This window comes from Muntiacus reevesi, chromosome 2 (genome assembly GCF_963930625.1).
Source record: "Muntiacus reevesi chromosome 2, mMunRee1.1, whole genome shotgun sequence".
In the NCBI taxonomy this organism is placed as follows: domain Eukaryota; kingdom Metazoa; phylum Chordata; class Mammalia; order Artiodactyla; family Cervidae; genus Muntiacus; species Muntiacus reevesi.
Window position 1 is genome coordinate 76322733 of NC_089250.1, and position 20101 is coordinate 76342833.

A 20101-nucleotide genomic window follows, 5' to 3' on the forward strand; every position below is an offset into this window, starting at 1 on the left:
TAATAAAGCTCAGCCACTCAACACTCCCTCCCACGGAACCGGGGCCCAGCACCTGGCCCTGGCAGCCGGGGAGCGGGGGTAACAGCCGAGTACAGACATCCCAGTGGTCCCTGGGAGTCCCTGAGACCCTTTCAGGGGGTTCTCAAAGCCAAAGCTATTTTCACAATACTAAGATGTCACTTGCTCTTCTCACTCTCCCTGTCACACAGGTATATGATGGAATTTTCCAGAAGGGACGGGACCTGGGATGATGTCATGTCCCTGATGACTACCGGAATGTGTGTTTGTGTATTTTTCTTAGCATTTCTTTTTATTTACTTATTTGGCCACACCAGGGTCTTAATTGCAGCACGGGGAATCTAGTTCCCTGACCAGAGATGGAACCCAGAGCCCCTGCATTGGGAACCTGGAGTCTTAGCCACTGGACCACCAGGAAGGTCCCTGTGCTTGTGAACCCTTGTGTTTTAAACATTTCTCAGTTTTAACTTAACTTTGTTTTTTAAATGTAATTGTATGTTTTGGACACTTGTGCAGCATATGGGATCTTATTAAATAGTTTCCCATCCAAGGATTGAACCCGTGGTCCCTGTGTTGGAAGCCAGGCATCTTAACCACCGAACTGCCAGAGAAGTCCCAACAGTTTTCATTTTAATACAATGACTGTTGAAAGACATATCCCCACATAAACACAATACCTGGAAGCCCTTCATAATTTTTAAGAGTATTAAGAGGTCTTGAGACCAAACTGCCCATCATAGCACCACACTTCATTTCCAGTTTAGCCTGAGTCATATAGCAGGTGCTTTTGAACAGAAGGTAGAGAAGGCAGATTTTACAATGATTCAGCTTGGGATGGTGCCCCTTCCATCTGGACTTCCACCCAAAATGGCGAGAACAACTTTATATTCCCCCACAGATACTTGGTGAACTGAACCCTTCAGAGGGGGAAGATGAGAAGCCCACCTTTCAACTCAGGTTGGGCTGTGTAAATATGGAGAAACCACCCTCCCCAGCTCCAGCACCCCGCAGAGACAGATGTGAGTACCTGCGAGCACTCAGGCAGATGCTACTACTCGGAATCACAGTGAGCAAAGCGGAGGGGTCACTGCCTTTCAGAGCCGTCCTTCTCCAAAATACATGGGGAAACTGGAATTTGACACAGGTGCTGGGAAGGTGGGATGCCAGTGTGAGGAGGGATGAAGGCAGAGACAGGGCGAGGAAGGTCCAGAGGCTCCCCTGGAATGCAGCACCCTAGCCAGCTATTCTTGGCCATTTCAGGTTAGAACTGCCACTCGCAGGCCCAGGTCCAGCTCACAGGAGAGTTCCACAGCTCTGTGATGAGCCCCTCTGCAGGTGGGTGGGGGGGCCCTGGAGGTCTCCTCCTCTTCACCCCAGCACTGCCAGTGCTGCAAAGGATCCCTGAGAGGAGAAACCCAGTTCTGGGCATTTAAAGAGAAGGATTCAGTTTTCTGTTATCAAGAACATAGCTGGTCATCCCACTGGAGGGACAGAGACAAACACAATCTGGCGGCTGTCACTGGTGGACACAGTGAATAGCACAGAAATGGCTGGAGGGAGAGGACCTCAAAGGTTAAAAATAAATTTAAAAGACAAGGGGGGCGGGGAATCCCTGGAGGGCCGATCTAGAAGTACAGACTTTCGCATCCCCGGCCTTTGCCCACTTCCCCTCCCTCCCAGCGCCCACTCGACTCCACGGGACCTGACTGGACTGCAGAAAGTCTCTACCAACGACATTAAGCCAGCAGAACCCTGAGATTTTTCTCCAGTTACTGTTGCAGAGGCGGGAAAACTGGAATTTTGCAATCCGAGTTGCAGCCAGACGACTAAAGGACGCAAATGAGTGACGGAGGGGCGTTGTTGGAGGCTGCAGCATCCCAAAGTGGAAGTGAGGGAAGGGGTGGCAGAGACCGGGCAGCCCCACGGCGTCCGGCCACCAGCGGGAAAGTGCGCCCCACGCCACAGCGGAGCGCGAGCCCGAGCCGGGTCCCGAGCAACCAAGCGCGCACCCGCGCGTGCGCACACGGCCCACCCATCCCAGCGCGTCTCCAGGTGCGCTCGCGCTTCCGGCCGGCCTTCGCTGGGCGGAAACTCCAGGGCCCGCGCATGCGCTTTGGAGCTCGCCTGCAGGGTCCGGAGGGCCCCTCCCGGCTTCAGGTGATCCCACCCCTCCCTCGCCGCGCGGGACCAATCGAACGGCGGCAGGCGGGTTTTTCGAGCAAGAGGCCCCGCCCACGAGCGGCGCGAGGCGCGTACCGATTGGTTGGCGCCGCGGGCGCAGGTGCGCGCTTCCCATTGGGTGGGGGCGGAGCGCGGGCCGCCGAGGCTTCGGCGGAGGCTGCAGGTGAGCGCGCGCACGCGCCGCGGCGGCGGCCCGGGGTGAGGGAGCGCGCGCGCGCGCGGGGCTGGCGGCCGAGAGCGAGGCTGCGGCGCGTGTCCCCGCCGCTCCGCCCCCTCTGCCGCCTCCGCCGTCGCGGCCGCCGCCGAGGCCGGGAGGGCGGGCTCCGCGTCCCCGCCCGCCGCGCAGCCAGTCGGACCCTCGGTCCCGCCGCGTGAGGAGCCAGCGGAGCGGGGCTCGGCGCGGAGACGCGAGCCGCGGCCGCCCCTCTGCAGGTGCCTGTGAGGAGGAGCCCGGTCCGCCGCCGCCGCCGCCGCCGCGTCCCGAGCCCGCCGGCCGCGCACTCGCCCCGCGCGCCCCCGAGGGGCGGCCCGGCTGGAGAAGGCCGCCGCGGGCCCGGCCTCAGGATGAACCGCGGCCACCGGCACGGGGCGGGCAGCGGCTGCCTGGGCACCATGGAGGTGAAGAGCAAGGTGCGAGGGCCCGGGCCGGCTGGGGGTGCCCTGGGGCGGGGTCGCAGTGACCGGGCCTGGGGCGCCCGGAGTGTCTGGGGCCGCGGGGGGCGCGCTGGGGGGACTTGGGGGCCGGAGACGGTGGGTAATGAACTTGCCGAGAATGGGGGGGCCTTGTGTCCGCTCCCGCCCCCAGGTAAGGCTAGAGCCCCGCCGAGCACTTAATCCCCTTCCTTAAAAAGTCATTCCCTTTCAAGGATGGGAGTCAGGCCCGAGGCATACCCGAGGATGGGGGGACATTTGAGCGAGCGCAGCATGGTACGAAAGGTTTGGAGGAATTCTGCCTTCTGGCCTTTGAGTAAAGAGTGTTTGAAACACCCGTAGTCACCCAAATGTAAAAGTTAGCTTTTGCTTCCTGCTAGGGATTTTTCTAGCAAGAACTTTGGTAGGCATTGAATCTTGTAAAATGCACACTGTCACCTTTTGTGTGAGTGGCACTTCACAGTTTTGAGTTTGGATGCCCTTCTCATTCCATCCTGCTACTCTTTCAGGTCAAGTGTTTTCCCTCTTGACCAAGGGTATGCCCATCTGCTGATGACTACGTGTGGGTATCCTCTGAATTCCTAAATTGCAAGGCTCCTTGAGCAGGACAGTGTATCAGGATTAGTGAGGGAATGCTTTGTAAAGGAGGCTTTGAGCTGGAATTTGAAGATGATCGGCAGCCCCAGGAACATTCTCAAGCAAGCATTTCATGAATTGAAGAGCCAGAAGGGACTTAGATAATCTAGTCTGATTCTCGGAGAAGACATGGGCTCAGAAAGGTTTTGACTTCAACAAGCTCTGCTTTTTATGACAAAACCTTAAAGCCCTTTTAAATACAAGATAAGTTTTAGGCCTTAAAGAATGCTACAGAGAGCACACGGAGCTGAGCCCCATGAACATGTAAAGTAAGAGTTGGGAAGATCAAAACACAGGGAGGAATAGGAGAAAAGGAAAAGCGTGTCAACTTCAAAAATATTGAAACCTTACCAAGTATAAGATTACGGGGATGGGGTGGAAGGGAGAATGCAAAATCAAGGAGTGATTTTCAGTGAAGCAGAGTAAGGAAGGCTCTCTGGGGTAGAAGGGTTTTTATTATCTGGAGTTGATAAGTAAAGTCCTGTTAGTTGCTATAATTGATTTTTAACATTTTAAAATGTTATTTTCAACTTAACTTGTATCAGAATAGGTACTTATTTCAAAAACCTTTCTGCTTAATAAGAACAGAAATATAGCAGTTTCAGGAATACACTCTCTCCTGTGTCCTCCATGGAATTGCCATAGCGAATTGAAGTGACATGCTTGAACTAAGGGTTAAGGTAACAAAATATGGAGAGTTTTTCCTCTGGCATATAGTGGTAGTAGTGGTCCTGTGCCCAATGGTTGAACCTTCTTATGGCATTTCTGTTATAAATCTAGTTTGGGTTTGTGGGAGTTGAGGTTAAGAAAAGAAAAACACTTAAAATTCAGTTCGGGGGTCCTAATCTTGGTAGCAAGTCTTTAACTTTTTATCATAGGAAAAAAATGAGTAGGGATTCTAGGTGCTCTGATAAATACAGTCAAGTGGTAATTTATCTTCAGATTAGGAAACCTCGAGCATGTAAGGACTAGAATTTCAGGCTTTCCGTGCATCTTTTCTGTCAACTGGTTTGTGAATCTTTCCCACACTATCCATTATATATTTGGCCTGCTCTACTGCACTTCTGGTGAACCAGATCTCTTAAGCAGAATCAAGGCATTCTGAGAACCTGCATCTCTTAAAGTGGGTCCCACTTGTGTTCTAGCCGCTGATCAATAGGCACAGAGGAGGTACGATTTCTAGTGCGTCTCTGACACCTTGTGTTTTAACTATACATTTATTTTTAAGGGCTTAAATAAAAGCACTTGACATCTTCACCATTTAAACAATATTTGGACAGATGGGTGAAACAATACGTCCATTTTCACTGCTTTGGTGGTGATATCACAGCTTTTTACAAAGTTGATAACGAAGAGGTTGTGACCCCAACTCTGGTATGCAGATCCACATTTCAGGATTTCTTTTTCTTCTGCATGAAAAGCAAGTGTCAACGTCATATCTTCTGCTCATGGAAGGGGAAAATGGTACAAATAAAGTAATGGATCATGCAAATATAAGTATAGTTAAGTTGTGATACCAGTTACCATGTAACTTTTTGGTAACATTTATCTTCCTGTTTCTGTAGAGTTGAGAGAGCTCTTAATCAAGGTGATGTCCTTCAGCAGTCTTAGATATCAAAGACCTGGAAGGAATAGTCATTGAGCTGTACATTTCCTGGTTATTATTCATGGGGAACCAATATTAAAATCAAGGTTACATTTCTAGAGTGTTGTACAAAAAGATGCTGGGTGACGGGTATCCATCTCCACGACCAGGCCAAACTAGACCAGGCTAAAAAAAGTTTTAATAGTTGTTGATTGGGTCTTAATTTTATCTCTATTTTTGTATTTTTCTTCATGTAGTAAAAAGTTCTCTTAATCCTGTTGTTCTGCTGCAAGAAGCATAACAATTCTCTTTTTTTTTCTGCTAACTTTGCAGAAGGGCCCATCTACTGTGCAGCCTTACAATTTCCCATTGTTTTTATCATAGCATTTAAGCAAGAGAAAAAAAAAATGTCGAGCAAAGAATTTTTATCCACAAGCTTTAGCAAAAACATTGCAGCCCTAAAATACTCAATTATTAGCTGTTACTCCCATTCACCAGGGGAAGTAATAAAGCCCCAGCCCGGGGATGAATCAGAATGCACTGGGATGTTGCGATACCAGAATAAAGAAAATGGAGGAGAAACTATGACTTTTGATAACATCATAAGACTGACTGTGATAGGAAGGGTGTTCCCCAGTTTTTATTTACTTTGAAACGTGAAGGTGTGACTAAACTTTTTGAGTGCTTTAGGTGTGAGTCACCTTATTTTCTTGACAAATGTTAGTGTTTATGTTTGAGGAATGCGTTTTGGAAACTTTCAATTTATTAGAGGTAAGAGATGGTTTTAGTGAGTTTTCATTTTAATTGAAAACTAGCAAATAGTGTGGGTATAAGCAAGGCAGATAAACCTCTTTACCATAACAAAAGCTATGTGAATCCAGGGAGCCCATGGAATCCTTGGGGAAGTGAATGGACACATTTGTAACCTAAATGATTCCAGTAGGGACTCTCTGTGCATAATGTTTAAGGCCCTGTTGGTAGTACAACTAGTGTTACTACCCAATAATAGATACTTAGAGGAAAAGGAATTCAGTGGTCAAATACATTTGGCAAACAGTTTGTTTTAAAAATTTTTTTCTGTTTTAATCAACCCCAGGGCCTCACCTCGCCTTTGATAACTGGTCTCCCCAGTGGGTCCCAAGAGCGTGATTATAGTTATATAGCATTTCCCAAACTCGTGTGGCTGAGGCACCTTTTGAGGAAGGCTGATGGGCCTGTCTCAGGTTTCCACATCTGAGGAAATGCCATGCCAGTTCCATAGTAAGTTGCAGATCGTGTTTGTTATGGACTGGATGAAGCCAGCCCTTCGTGTCGCATAAGAGCCACTGGAATCATGTGGCATTTGGATTCTAGAGTGGGGAAGCAGACGTGAGTGTCAGAATTGTGAAGATAAACACTGGGCGTGATGGAAGTGCTGTCCTCACTGTCTGTGTGGTTCCTTAATACCGCTCATATAATTATTCTCTCTACCCACTAATTGCTGAGCTCGGGTGCAGGCCCGAGTCTTTGATTCTCTAGGGCCTAGCACTGTGCCAAGCACATAATAAACACTTTTGCATTAATTAGATAGTTGTATGACATATATTTAATGTATTAATAAAACTGCCTTTTTTTTTTAAGATTAACATTGGGAAGACACTTATCTTTAGACTTATTCCTTCTATGATATGCATCCATTCATACAGTACCTTAATACCAAGAAGTTCAAAGTCCTACTTGAATATGCTGCTGTTAATTCCTGCCACTTCCTACGAAGTTGTTACTCCTTTTATGGGGGAGGAAACCTAGATGCTTTTTGCTAACAGTCAAAATAAAGCCTTAGGCATATCTCCATTACCCCTTGGCCTGAGTGAGGAGGGAAGACTGTTTCAGGATCTGGACTCCAGACAGGGTTTGTTTGAGCTGAGTCATTCTGCAGGACAGTCCCCAGTGAGGCCTGGGTACCCCAGGGATTAAGTTGAGCCTGCATCTCTTGAAGGGAATGCCCTTCAGAGATGCAGCCGTGAGCAGGCACATTCCTGTCTTCTTTAAGCTGTTTTATCTCCAGATAATGAGGTTTCTAGGGGCTTCCCTGGTTGCTCAGCTGGTAACGAATCCGCCTGCAATGCTGGAGACCTGGGTTCGATCTCTGGGTTGGGAAGATCCCCCTGGAGAAGGGAAAGCCTACCCACTCCAGTATTCTGGCCTGGAGAATTCCATGGACTGTATAGTCCATAGGGTCACAAAGAGTCGGACACAACTGAGCGACTTTCACTTTCAGTGAGGTTTCTGACTATAAACTGTGTGGTTGAAACTGTCTTCTTTATTAAAGGAAACTCGTGTCTGTGAATTTTTCTGTCATGCATTGTAAGATTGTTACAATCTTGTTACCTTTTTAAAAATTAATATGTTTGTTTGTAGTTTGGAGCTGAATTTCGTCGGTTTTCACTGGAAAGATCAAAACCTGGAAAGTTTGAGGAGTTTTATGGATTACTGCAACATGTTCATAAAATACCCAATGTTGACGTTTTAGTAGGCTATGCAGACATCCACGGCGATTTACTACCTATAAATAATGACGACAATTATCACAAAGCTGTTTCAACGGCCAACCCACTGCTGAGGATCTTTATACAGAAAAAGGGTAAGTACCAACGTCCAGAGAAACTGTTTGAGAATTAGAAGTTGTTAATTTTCCTCATTGATAGGATATACAGAGTTTGCCACAAATTTAAGGAATTAGACATTTTGTGTGAATCTTATTACCAAATTAACTAACAAGTGAGTTAAGACATCTGTGATATTATTGGTTTAATTAACATCTGTACACTTAATTAAGTGTACTTTAGAAAGTTTTGATTACTTTGTAAACCCTTGGATTCTTTTTCTTAATGGAAATTAGGAATATATTGAATGTTCACGTTGAATGTGATTTTGGCCATTCAGAAAGACGTGGTAGGAGGAGTGTGGCTTTGGAGTCAGAGCAACATTCTCCTTTTTCGGTGGCAACTAAGATGACTGGTGGTAAAGAACCCACCTACCGATGCAACAGACATGAGTTGGATCCCTGGGTCGGGAAGATCCCCTGGAGAAGGAAACGGCAACCCACTCCAGTATTCTTGCCTGGAAAATCCCATGGACGGAGGAGCCCGGAGGGCTGCAATTCATGGGGCCACAAAGAGTCGGTCACAACTTTGAAATACTGTGTTTACTACTTAATAGGTACCTGAAGGAACGTTGTTCGCTCTTCGGGCTGCAGAGTCTGTATCTGGAGAACGGGCACGCCCTCTCATAGCATTGCTGGGGGCGTGAGCTCCGTGCAGCGCCTTTGCTTGGACTGGGGCTCCGCTCAATGTTAGCTTTCCTCTAAGGTGTTTCTCACAGAAAATACAGCTAGTTAATTATCTGGAAAATTAGTAAGTCATTATTTTGGAGGAATGTAAACATTGATAATTGGTCTTGCAAAAGAACGTTTTAAATAACCACTATATATGGCAGGCATTGAAATGTATTTTGATTTTAAAAAGTCCTAAACAAAATTTTTTTTAACTTGTGGCCTCTTCCGTGTGCGCATCTGTGTCTGCCTGTAGATGGGCGCCATGCGTGCTGTTTCTTCCTTTGTCTTTGGAAAATGAGGAGGTTTGGAAAGGTAACATGACAGCCGCCAGCCCAGAACTGGTGGGATAATTAAAGCCTTACTGTGTTTGTAAACCAACCCAGAAGGCAGTTTGAGAGAATGGGCCGAGATTACCCTTGAAGGCGAAACTTTATTTCAAACCAGTTGATAAGCGTTGGACCACTCCCAGGGCTCTGAAATTCCACTGATTGTGTATCTTTGCTTCTGGTTTGGAGGAACTCAAGTCCACCAACAAAATAAACTTTCAAGGGTAGGTAGGGTAACTTATGTCTATACCACTTGACTATTTACAAAATAGTTAGAATCACACAAACTCATTTTCCCAGAGACCCCTGAGATGGGTTTCCTTGATAAGTGATAGGAGCCTGGTACAGCTAGGATGTTACCTCAGGAAGACTTGTGGGCTGTTGAGGATGAACCCGAGTGAGGAGCAGGCAGCTGAGAGATGCTGCCCGCTTCCACCCCAGTGGGAGACGAGGTGAGGTAGATAGAGGGGAGGACTTGAGAGGCACCACGCTCCTCACCAGATGTCAGGAGAGTTGAAGAGGAGCCCAGCGGAAGATAGCTTCTTGGACTCGCGCCTGATCGCTGGGACAGTGCCATAAAACAGGCAGAGTTTGGAAGAGAGATCGCCTCGGAAAGAAAACTGGTTTCCTCTTAGGCCAGAAAAAAAGCTTATCTGGCTGGCGAGTTTCAGCCTTGTCACGTACAAAATTAGAAATGGTGGGCAAAGAGTTGAAGTCTGCAGAGAGCGACAGTTGAAATTTCTGGGAGTAGACAGAAAAGCCAGCAGAGGCGAAGACCAGGGCTAGTTACTAGAAAGCTATGCATAGAATGTTGGAGAAGGAGGAACAGCAGTGGAGAAGACAGAACATGTCAGTGGAACTCGTCATTTTAAACAGAATAATTTAAATCATTATTGTTGAATAAAAGGCCTTCCTTGTTAGCAGTTGTAATTTTCATTACAAATTTAGTTGCTATTTGGAAGTGTATTTAAATGTAGAATGACTATTTTTAAACTACTGCCATCTGACAAACTTGTTGGATTATCCCCTTTGTTAGAAAGATTATAGGCTGTGGATTATAGATCACATGTTTATGTTACTGTTATGTTTGTAACACTCATAGGATTAATCCTAACCTCTTTGAAGGGTGGTTATCTTCTGCTAGTCCCTTCTTCAAAAAGGGACTTTTGAACACAGTAAACAAAAAGTTTTCTGTGCAGTAGAGGTAAATGTCCAGTAGGATTCATAGCCCTTAGAATATGAGTTAGAAAAAGATAGTGTGTTCAGCAGAAGATTTGTCTTTAAAACTGTTACGTTTAATACAAATATGACTTAAGCAAAAAATGCAAAGTCAGTCAGTCGATTCATTCCCACTTAAAACCCTCCAGTGGCTCCCGTCACACCCAGGGCAAGAACCTTGCTGATCTGGGCCCCACAGCCTCCCCTCCCCCCGTCCTCCTCTCCCGAACTAGGACAGCCATGCCGGCTTGATTTCCCACCCCCCCGACTGGGTGGGCCTGCCGCCGCCTCTGTGCTTCTGCGCGTCTGTTCCTTCTGTAAGGAATGCTTTTCCTGCAGCTCAGCCCGTGGCTGCCTCCATTCCCTCGGTTCTCAGTGCGGGTGACTTTCTCAGAGGGGCCTCTTCCGACCACCCCAGCTAGGGCCCCCACCGACCCTCATCTACCAGACTACCACCTGGAGACCTGAAATCACCTTACTTAGGTAGCGTTAATGTGTTGTGGTCTTACAGAGTTACGCAGTGCCCTGTAGTTCGTGGCGATACTTTTTTTTTTTTTTTTAACAAAGCTGGACAGATGCTTAAGTAGAATGCTGATTCTGCATAATCTTTGATGAACATTAAATTCAGGAAACTAATATAAAACATGATATTAAGTATAGTTACATTTCATTGCTTAATGATGACAGGCTTTCTGTTTTTCTGATTTGCGGCTTCCAGTTTAGCAGTCAGCAGGGCAGTGGGTTGCTCTTGATATGGCACCAAAAAGACAGATAGAAAAACAATTTCAAAATTTGAAACCATGTGACCTGTTAAAATCTGGTACACTCTATCAAATAAGGTTTCTTTGAAGTGAAAGCTCACGATTGAAGGCATAAACCACTTCATAGCCTGATTTTGGAGGTCACATTGTAGCATATCTTGAAAAGTTTTATGTTTTACGGTAATTTATCATTAGAGGGGAAAAACCCTAGACAGTGTTTCCAGGGCTGTTATCGTGGAGGCAAGAATCAAAACAGAAAAACCTGATATCTTAAAAGTTATTTTCAGAGAGGATTCCCAGGTCTTTTGCCAGCCCCCTTCGCCCTGTTGGAGTTTAGAATTTCCTCATTTATTTGAGGGGAAAAAGAGTTTTCCTTCTCTTGTTGTACAGGTGGTTGTTGTATGTAAAACAATCTTAGACAATATTTAAAGGTTACACCTTTAAAAGAAAAACAACTGTACTCCAATTAAAAAATTAAAAAAAAAAATACAGCACTTAGGTCACCCCTGTCGGTTTGAAGGATGGCCAGGGAAGTGTGTGTTTCTTCAAAATACTCCCAGCCCATCCTGACGATGGTCAGCCGGGTCTCAGCCCCATCGTGACATGCGTGGACTCCTCGCCAGATCAGATCAGGATACCTACACCACAGCTTCTTGCCACATTGCCGCCAACTGTTTTTGCGTGCCATCAGACAAACACATGTGTACCACAGGTTTCTTCAAAGGAGCGTGTTGGGGACACTTTTGGTCTTGCTTTAAGCCTCATCTGCCTTAGGACATGGCCTTATGGCCCAGATACCTGGAACCGGGTGGCCCTTCAGCGTCTCTTAGAACTCTGCCGTGCAGTGGATGTGACTTGGGAGATGTGTTTTAAGGTTTTCTTTTAATGAGTCGGGTTTAATTTAGAAATGGCCTAAGGAAAATATATTTTAATAGTAAGTTGTAAAAAAAAAATAGTTTAACAAAAGAAATAAAATTAAGTAAAATAAAAAGAAACTGTAGAGAAACATCTCAGAATATGAGACCAGTTGCTTATGTCAGAAACGTGGATGTCACCTTTGACACATACTTCTTTTTTTTCAACCAGTCCGTCACCAAGCCTATTAAAACTGTGTTCTAATTATTTTTCAGACTTATCTCCCTATCTCCATTGCTTCTGCTCCAGGCCAGGTACCATCCTAAATTACCTGCAATAACCTCCAACCTTGCCCTGCAGGTCCCCTCTCTAGCTTACAGCCAGAAAATCCTTGGTGTTTCTTCCCTTTGGCCTTAGGCTGAAGTCCGGAATCCTCCCCACTTCCCCGGGGGGCCGGTGTCTGTCCGCAGGGCCCTGTCTGCTGACTTGGCTCTCCTCCTCCCTGCTCACTCCCAGCCTGCCTTCTCCAGAGGCCCCGTCCTGCCGTCTGCGCCTGCACGTTCTTCCCTCCCTCCTGCCCGATGAGCTGCTCCTTTCTTTTCCAGTGTCAGCATAAGCCTCACTTCCTGAGCAAGGCTGCCGTTGCCCTTGTACGCCCACTGACAGGCTCCCTCAGCCCAGGGTGCTTTACAGCTCCTGGCACCTCTGTAATCATAATGGTCTCGGGTTCTTGGTTAATTGCCATCTCTGCTAGTCTCTAAACACCTTGAAAGAAAAGTACCTGCGCGCCGGTTTGTGTTGGATCTGTGGCCCAGAGCGCAAGGCGTGGCCACGCAGCAGCAGGTGCTTCTTACGTAGCTGGTGGTTGATTTTTCTTATATTAGAAAGTGAAGGGATCTGCAGAACTTGAATACTGCTTTAAGTGACGTTTAATCCTTTTAAAAAGCTGCCACATCTATTTCATTTAACCATTTTGGATGAGAACAAACGTTGGCAAACTCGGGCTTGCTCGCTGTTTTGTAACAGTTTTCATGGAAACACAGTCATGCTCACTCCCTTCTGTGTTGCCTGCAGCCGCCTTTACAACAGAGACCGTGCGACTTACAGGACCCTGAAATATTTATGGTACGACTCTTTACAGAAAAGGTTGTCCACCCCTTGAGTAGAACAGTTCCTCAGCTATTTCCTTCTTCTCTGTCTTCCAGCAGAACTTGAAACGCATCATAGTCTTGAACTTTCTTGGTGACTCTCCCAGGAGTGGTCACTGTTTTGTCGCTGTGCAGGGACAGGTCTGGGTTTTGTAGAAACGCTTCGGTCGTTGGTTTTCAGGTCTGCTCTATATTCACTGCAGGCTTCTGTTTGTTGTACCTCTGCCTGCCACTCACTGGTGGACCCTCAGTCCTGCCTCATGGCTCTGAGCTGAGGAGTGAGGTAACCGGGGCTTTGGGAGTTAATGTTTAAACAGTAAGAGGCTCAGAGGGAGGGCCTCCAGGGCTCCCTCTCGGTGCCTACAGCACAGGCGCTTTCTGTGTGTAAGGAAGTGAGACATCCAGCCCGGCTGTTGGGCGGCATTCCAGGTGGAGAGGCTCACCGTTGGGCGAGCTGAGCTGGTCAGGCGCGGGGTAGGTGCGGCGTCGCTGCTCGAGCCGCACCACGTGCCGTTGCGTCAGCCTGGGCTCATGCGAGCGGGAGGTTGCCCTGAGCCAGGTGTCCGGCCCTCCGGCCCGTGCGGAGTTTTGCACTTTGACAGACGCGCTCAGGTGGAGCGTCAGCCCTGGGCCCTGTACACGTTCACCTTTACACTTTAAGCCGACACCCTGCACCCTGGCTTTCCGCCAAAATATTTCTTTTCCCAGTGGCTGGAAACTGATTAGCTAGATGGGCGAACAAAGGTGCCTTTGTACTGGGGCATATTGCTTTTGAGAATTTAGCAGAGAGCATTCAAACAGAGTCTGGAGGCGATGCCAAATTATGCAGATTGGGGGGTCTTTTGGTCAGGTTTCCCATGAATAGGTATGCAGGCAACTTGGTTTTGTTCTCTGTTTGTATCGTCTGAAATTTCCCACATAAAAATTGTGTGAGCTTTCTTAATTGATTATAAGACACATACAGTTCTGAATGAACACAGTCAGGAGAAGATTGTTGATAGATTTTTGGCCACATTTTGCCCAAAAGATTGTTTTGTCAGTGAATTTATTCCCCAAGCCAAATTGTAAATAAATTTCTGTCTTTGTAAGAACACAGTGTAAGTACTTTCTCCATAAATGAAGCAAAATTATCCCTGGGTGGTAAAAAGTGCCCCAAAATTAGGCACCCCTGGTGTTGTACATTTCTCTGAAACTAGCTCTCGAGGCGTGATCAGGCACCCTGAGAGAACATCGCTGAAGTTCTCCAGGCTCTGACACGCAGTGCACACGTAACACTCACTGTGTGAAGTGAATGTGCACACTGCTGATCTAGTAAGAAAACTGGGCCAGTCTTCTGTCTGTAACATAGTTTGTACCCTTCAGTTCAGTCGCTCAGTCATTTCCGACTCTTTGCGACCCCGTGGACTGCAGCACGCCAGGCCTCCCTGTCCTTCACCAACTCCCGGAGTTTACTCAGACTCATGCCCATCGAGTCACTGATGCCATCCAATCATCTCATCCTCTGCCGCCCCCTTCTCCTCCTGCCCTCAGTCTTTTCCAGCATCAGGGTCTTTTCCAATGAGTCAGCTCTTTGCATCAGGTGGCCAAAGTATTGGAGCTTCAGCTTCCGCATCAATCCTTCCAAAGAACACCCAGGACTGATTTCCTTTAGGATGGACTGGTTGGATCTCCTTGTGGTCCAAGGGACTCTCAAGAGTCTTGTACTCCTATTTGTACTCCTATTTGTCCCTTAATTTCCTATGAAGTAAAGGTAATAATATTCATCATAAGGAGGCTGAGTCAGGGGACAGGAGACGGGAGATGGAAGCCCTGTTGCAGAAACAGGCTGGTGATGTTACTGTCGTCTGTAGCATTGGTTGAGACTAGGACTTTAGTTCTTGGGGTGGGGTGGGGTATTTTTGTCTTGTTTAATTCTTAATTTTTTTAATCCTTGGAGATTCTTTTTAGTGTATCGTCACTCTAGTTATTGTTGAGACGTGGCTTCACCTTTTGTGCCTGCTGTTAGCTCTGTTTGCTCATCGTCTGATGAGGGATGTTTGTAGGCTGCTACCTCCAGCTGCGCGATTAAGATCGTGTTTTAGTGCCCTGTTCTCCCTAGTTTCCATCAGAGATGATCAACGGCTGACTTGAAGAATAAGTCACTCCCCACGTTACTTTGCTTAAACACGTTATTGTTGTTATTTAATTGGGTGCAGGATTTTAAAATGGAAAGATTTTTTTAAACGTAAAAATCTCTGTGACAAGCTGAACTGGCCACACAGATTCCTACAGTCCTTGAAGAGAAGCTGCCTGGAGCGAGAGACGCCACGCCATTAAACGGGGCAGGAGTGCTCAGCTTTGCCAGAACCCTCCCCCTGCCTGTCGTGTCTGTCTCAGCTCAGCCTCTTTGAAAAGTGGGAAAATGAAAGGTTAAAAACTTGCCCAGAAAACTGAGGGAGCATGTACTTGCAGAAGACCAAAATTCTGTGTTTGATACACATTCATTTAATTTCATTATGATTTTATGTGTATTATCTATTGCACTTAATTACAGGTGAACCTTGGATATATTTTTGGGTTTTATAAAGTGATTATCTCAATAGAGTGAGTCACATGAATGTTGGCACAAATAAGTGCATTATGTCTAAAAAAAAAAACTTCATTTTAGGGGAGGGAGGTGGGAGGGGGGATCGGGATGGGGAATACATGTAACTATATGGCTGATTCATGTCAATGTATGACAAAACCCACTGAAATGTTGTAAAGTGATTGGCCTCCAACTAATAAAATAATATTTAAAAAAAAAAAAAAAAAAAAAAAAAAAAAAAAAAAAAACTTCATTTTAAAATACCTTTTTGCTTAAAAAAAAATGTAACCTTTGCTTCAGTGAGTCATCTTTTTTTTGTGATAGTGACATCAAAGATCACAAGTTTGAAATACCACAAGAGTTAACAAAATGTGACCCAGACACACGAAATGAACAAATGCTGTTGAAAAAACGGCATCGATAGGTTTGCTCGATGCAGGGTTGCCACAGACCTTCTTGTTTAAAAAAAAAAAATTATCTGTGAGGCACAATAAAAAGAGATCTGCCTGTATACTGTCTGTGCAACCTCTAAAACAGGTATTTGAGCTTCAAAAGTGTCCAATTTCAAGTCATTAAGTCAAATATAAACATGCAAACTGGAGGTTTTTGAAAAATGTAGGGAAAATACAGTGTAAATAACTTGTTATAAATGGTGCCAAGAATGTGTGTGTGAGGCTTATCAGAATTTCATTTGCCATATTTAATGTTTAAGTCCTTGAGCTTTATCAACTCTAAGGGCACCTTTTGGTGATTTTACGGTGAATACTTGAGAGGGCCACCTAGTGGTTTTTCCTGGCACAGCACGTCTTCTTACTGCACTCCGTTTTTTATCTGATGGAAACGGGCTGATATTTAATGAGTTTTGTTTCTGTACCAAATATGCTTTGAGTTGCCCTTTCTGTCCAGATCCCACCATAGATAAACGTGTATTTCCATGGCATTCCTGTAATTATTTTATTTTTTTGCTTGAACAGAAGAGGCAGACTACAGTGCCTTTGGTACAGACACCCTCATCAAGAAGAAGAATGTTCTCACCAACGTGCTGCGGCCCGACAACCACAGAAAGAAGCCGCACATAGCCATTAGCCTGCCCCAGGACTTCCGGCCTGTGTCGTCCATCATCGACGTGGACATCCTCCCGGAGACGCACCGCCGCGTGCGGCTCTACAAGTACGGCACGGAGAAGCCGCTGGGCTTCTACATCCGGGACGGGGCCAGCGTCCGCGTGACCCCGCACGGCCTGGAGAAGGTCCCGGGCATCTTCATCTCCAGGCTCGTGCCCGGGGGCCTGGCCCAGAGCACGGGGCTGCTGGCTGTCAACGACGAAGTCCTGGAGGTGAACGGCATCGAAGTATCCGGGAAGAGCCTCGACCAGGTCACCGACATGATGATCGCCAACAGCCGCAACCTCATCATCACGGTGCGGCCGGCCAACCAGAGGAACAACGTTGTCCGGAACAGTCGGACTTCGGGCAGCTCCGGCCAGTCGACCGACAACAGCCTCCCCAGCTGCGCGCCGCCGCCGGAGCCCAGCCTGGAGCCGGGGGAGGAGGACAGCGACGACGACGACATCGTCATCGAGGACAGCGGGGAGCCGCGGCAGATCCCCAGGGCCGCGCCCAGCGCCGAGAGCCTCGAGTCGCTCTCGCAGGTAGAACTCGCTTTCGAGTCTGGGCAGAACGGTTTCATCCCTGCTCACGAGGTGGGCTTACCACCGGTAGCGAGTGGCGCCCGCACCGAGTTCGAAACGAGTGCTCCAGACCAGAAACTCTTAGAGGAAGACGGCACAGTCATCACACTCTGAGACCTTCCCGGCTTGAATGCCTTCTGAACGAGGATGCCACGGAGACTCTGTAAATTTGGCTAGTTGCAAGCATTATATACCTCTGAACAAGTGATCTGGGATAGGCATGAAAAATATATATATATATCTCTCTGGCAAGCTTAAAATGTTATTGAAATAGTAGTTTGATAATCCATATAAACTTTGCTGGGTTAGAGGTAAATTCCAGTCTAAAGCAGAGGGGCCTTTGCTATTGAAATGATGTGCTTTTGCTATTTTGTCTATAGAGAACTGGATGTTAGAGCACATTTCCCCAGAACTAAACACCCTAAGGACTAGATCATTTCCATTTGAAGTGGTTGCATATTTAACCTGCTGTGCAGAGCCTGGTTACTTTTTCCCTTAACTATATTTTTTAATTTCTAATGTGAAGAAGTCTTATCTATTTGGTACTTTGGGGACCTCAGCTCCTATATGCCCCGTATTTTATTTTGACTTTTTAGATGTTCCTCTGTTGCTAATTTTAACAGTTTTTCAAATGCTCCCCCCCCCCCTCCCCCCCCCCCGGGCTCTCAATTTGTAAGAAATCAAACCAACTGACTTTTTTAGGGGCTGCTTCAAGTTATAAATCATTGAAGCAATATTCCTGAATTAAGAAACTCTTAACAGTTGTTCAGATCTGCGTTTGTCCCTCCTGTAACTTCCACATTTACAAACTCATTCCATTCAGGCATCCCTTAAACGTTGTGAAAGGCAGTTCCATCGCCTCTGCTGATGTGGGAGACTCTCTCCCATAATGTCTTCTTGTCCTCATTCCGAATCTCATTGGAAATCATTCCTTTCTTTGTGTATTTTGTTGGTCTGCTTTTATACCCTTTTAATGTGTTTGAGTAGTGTTAATTATTTTCATTAAAAAAAAAAAAACACACACCCAAACTAAGAGATTTTTATACACAGGACAGCCTTGTGCACTTTTTATATGAAAGTTTTGGGTTTTCCTTAGTGGAGATCGTAGGAACACTGCCTACACTTTATGGAAAGTATGTAGTATTCACCTTTGACAGGTAGAGTGTATCTCGATTAATGTTAAGAGGCTATTTATTACTTTCTGATGCATCCACTTAGAACAAGGTAAGAGTAAGGCTGCTAACTTTTCGTTCCTTGCCTGGTTTCGTTGTATGAGGTGCACAGGCGCTACGGTAGCTTGTATATAAAGACTAAGAATAGTATGAACTACATGAATTCCCTGTGGCTTACTGATGTTGCTCTCAGAGTTATTTATTGATTAATTTTATGGTAGGGCTAGAATGGATACCTTTTAACAATTGTGTGCTATTAAAACAATGAAGAATGGAATGACTCCGTTTTGAAGGATATTTTCTCTATATGGTAAAAGTATATGAAGTAAAGTTGATTAAATGAAGATCACTTGACTCAGAATACTTCATCGTGTTTTGTTCACATTGTACCACTAAACATATTATCACTAAACTATTAACTGCACAATGTTATGTAACACAGTATACTTTTTGTTGAATTCGTAGAAATTCTTCCACTTATTTAACCACTATTTTTTAATGGCATTCCAGGTTTAACATTCAGTTGAGTTTTACAAATTTAACTCTTGAATGGCAAAATTTAGTGAGTAGAAGGTTACATTTCATTTATATTACAAGTGGTGCAGGGGTTCAACATTTTGAGTAAAAATGCTTTCACATACTACCTCTCTTTCTCTCTCTCTCTTTTTTTTTTTTAAACAAAGTTTTAACATCAGAACTGTTCTCTTAGGGGAAGAAATACTTCAGGGCTTGACTTTTTGAACAACTTTTAACTGTAAAAATATAGATCTGTCTTGTATGTATTCATGAAAATGGAAATCAAAGCTGCTAGTGCTTTTTATTTTAATTTTCCCGCTAAAAGTATATGTCAGTGGTCTTTTCAACTGGATCTCTCATTTAAATTATTGGTGAAATAACTGATTACTAGACATACTGTAAAACCAATAGATCTTGGTTATACAATAAAATGTCGATTCATTGGTAGTCTGAATTGTTTCAAGTGTACCTTATTAACAAAAATATCAGTGGATTCACCTTAAAATTTTATAGTACTAAATGTCAAGCTAACTGTGAATTTTGTTCTGTATCTTAAGTAAGTTTATGATAATGTCCTCATGAGCTATCAACAAAATATATGTACTTTTGTGAACTATGAATTTTCTAATTAAATTTTACATGCAACATGATTTTTACATGAATGATACTTTGTTTAAACTATCAAATGTCAGTATTTTACTACAATTTTATTATAAAATGTACATTATCACTAAATGAATTTTGATTTTAAAAATCAAATTAGCTTTAGTTGTATATTATTTTTTACAAATAAAGATAGACTTGTATAAAGGCTGCTTTCTTGTTTGCAAAAATACACAAAAAGTCACCCAACAAGTATTTAGCAAGCACCCAAAATAGAAAATGAAAAGGGAGAAAATTGCCACGTTATAACAAGAGCCTAACTTTCTTAACTTTTAAAAGCTCAACACCTAGAATTTGAGTGGTTAGGACTCCTCACTTGGACTGCCGAGGGCCCAGCATAGGATTGGGGCATTTAAAATGCAGTTAAATTCAGAGAATGTGAGAGGTTATACATGATACACATCCAGAATTATCACTTAGATGTTTGATTACTTGAAATTAGACAAAAGTTGTTTCTGAAGTGACAGTTTCTTTTCCGAATTCAAATTCACTTAGTTATGCTTTTTATCACCACCTTAGGTATAAGTACTGCCTATATGGATTGGATTCAACTTATACTGAACATCGTAAAAGGCCGGAAATAAAACACACCCTCTTCCTGAGCCATTTCTAATTCCAAATTAGTCACCCTGTAATTGGCTAACTTGATCTCTGCACTAACTTCTATGCCAGCCAGCATGCAGGACGACAACCAATTCCCTCCCCGAGTTTAAAAACAGCAAATCCTCTAAGTAAAAATTCAACATCACGTACATAGAATCCTACACATGATCCGTTGGTGTAGACCAGGAAAAAAAAG

At 45.1% G+C, this 20101-nt stretch overlaps 1 protein-coding gene across 1 annotated transcript; it reads left to right on the forward strand.

Moving 5' to 3' along the window:
• The first annotated feature begins 2664 nt into the window (after positions 1–2664).
• On the forward strand, positions 2665–18791 carry PARD6B (par-6 family cell polarity regulator beta). Its single transcript, XM_065922173.1, has 3 exons — positions 2665–2829; positions 7472–7694; positions 16236–18791. The coding sequence occupies exons 1-3, from the start codon at positions 2764–2766 to the stop codon at positions 17063–17065; spliced, it is 1119 nt and encodes a 372-aa protein (XP_065778245.1). The 5' UTR covers positions 2665–2763; the 3' UTR covers positions 17066–18791.
• The last annotated feature ends 1310 nt before the right edge of the window (positions 18792–20101 follow it).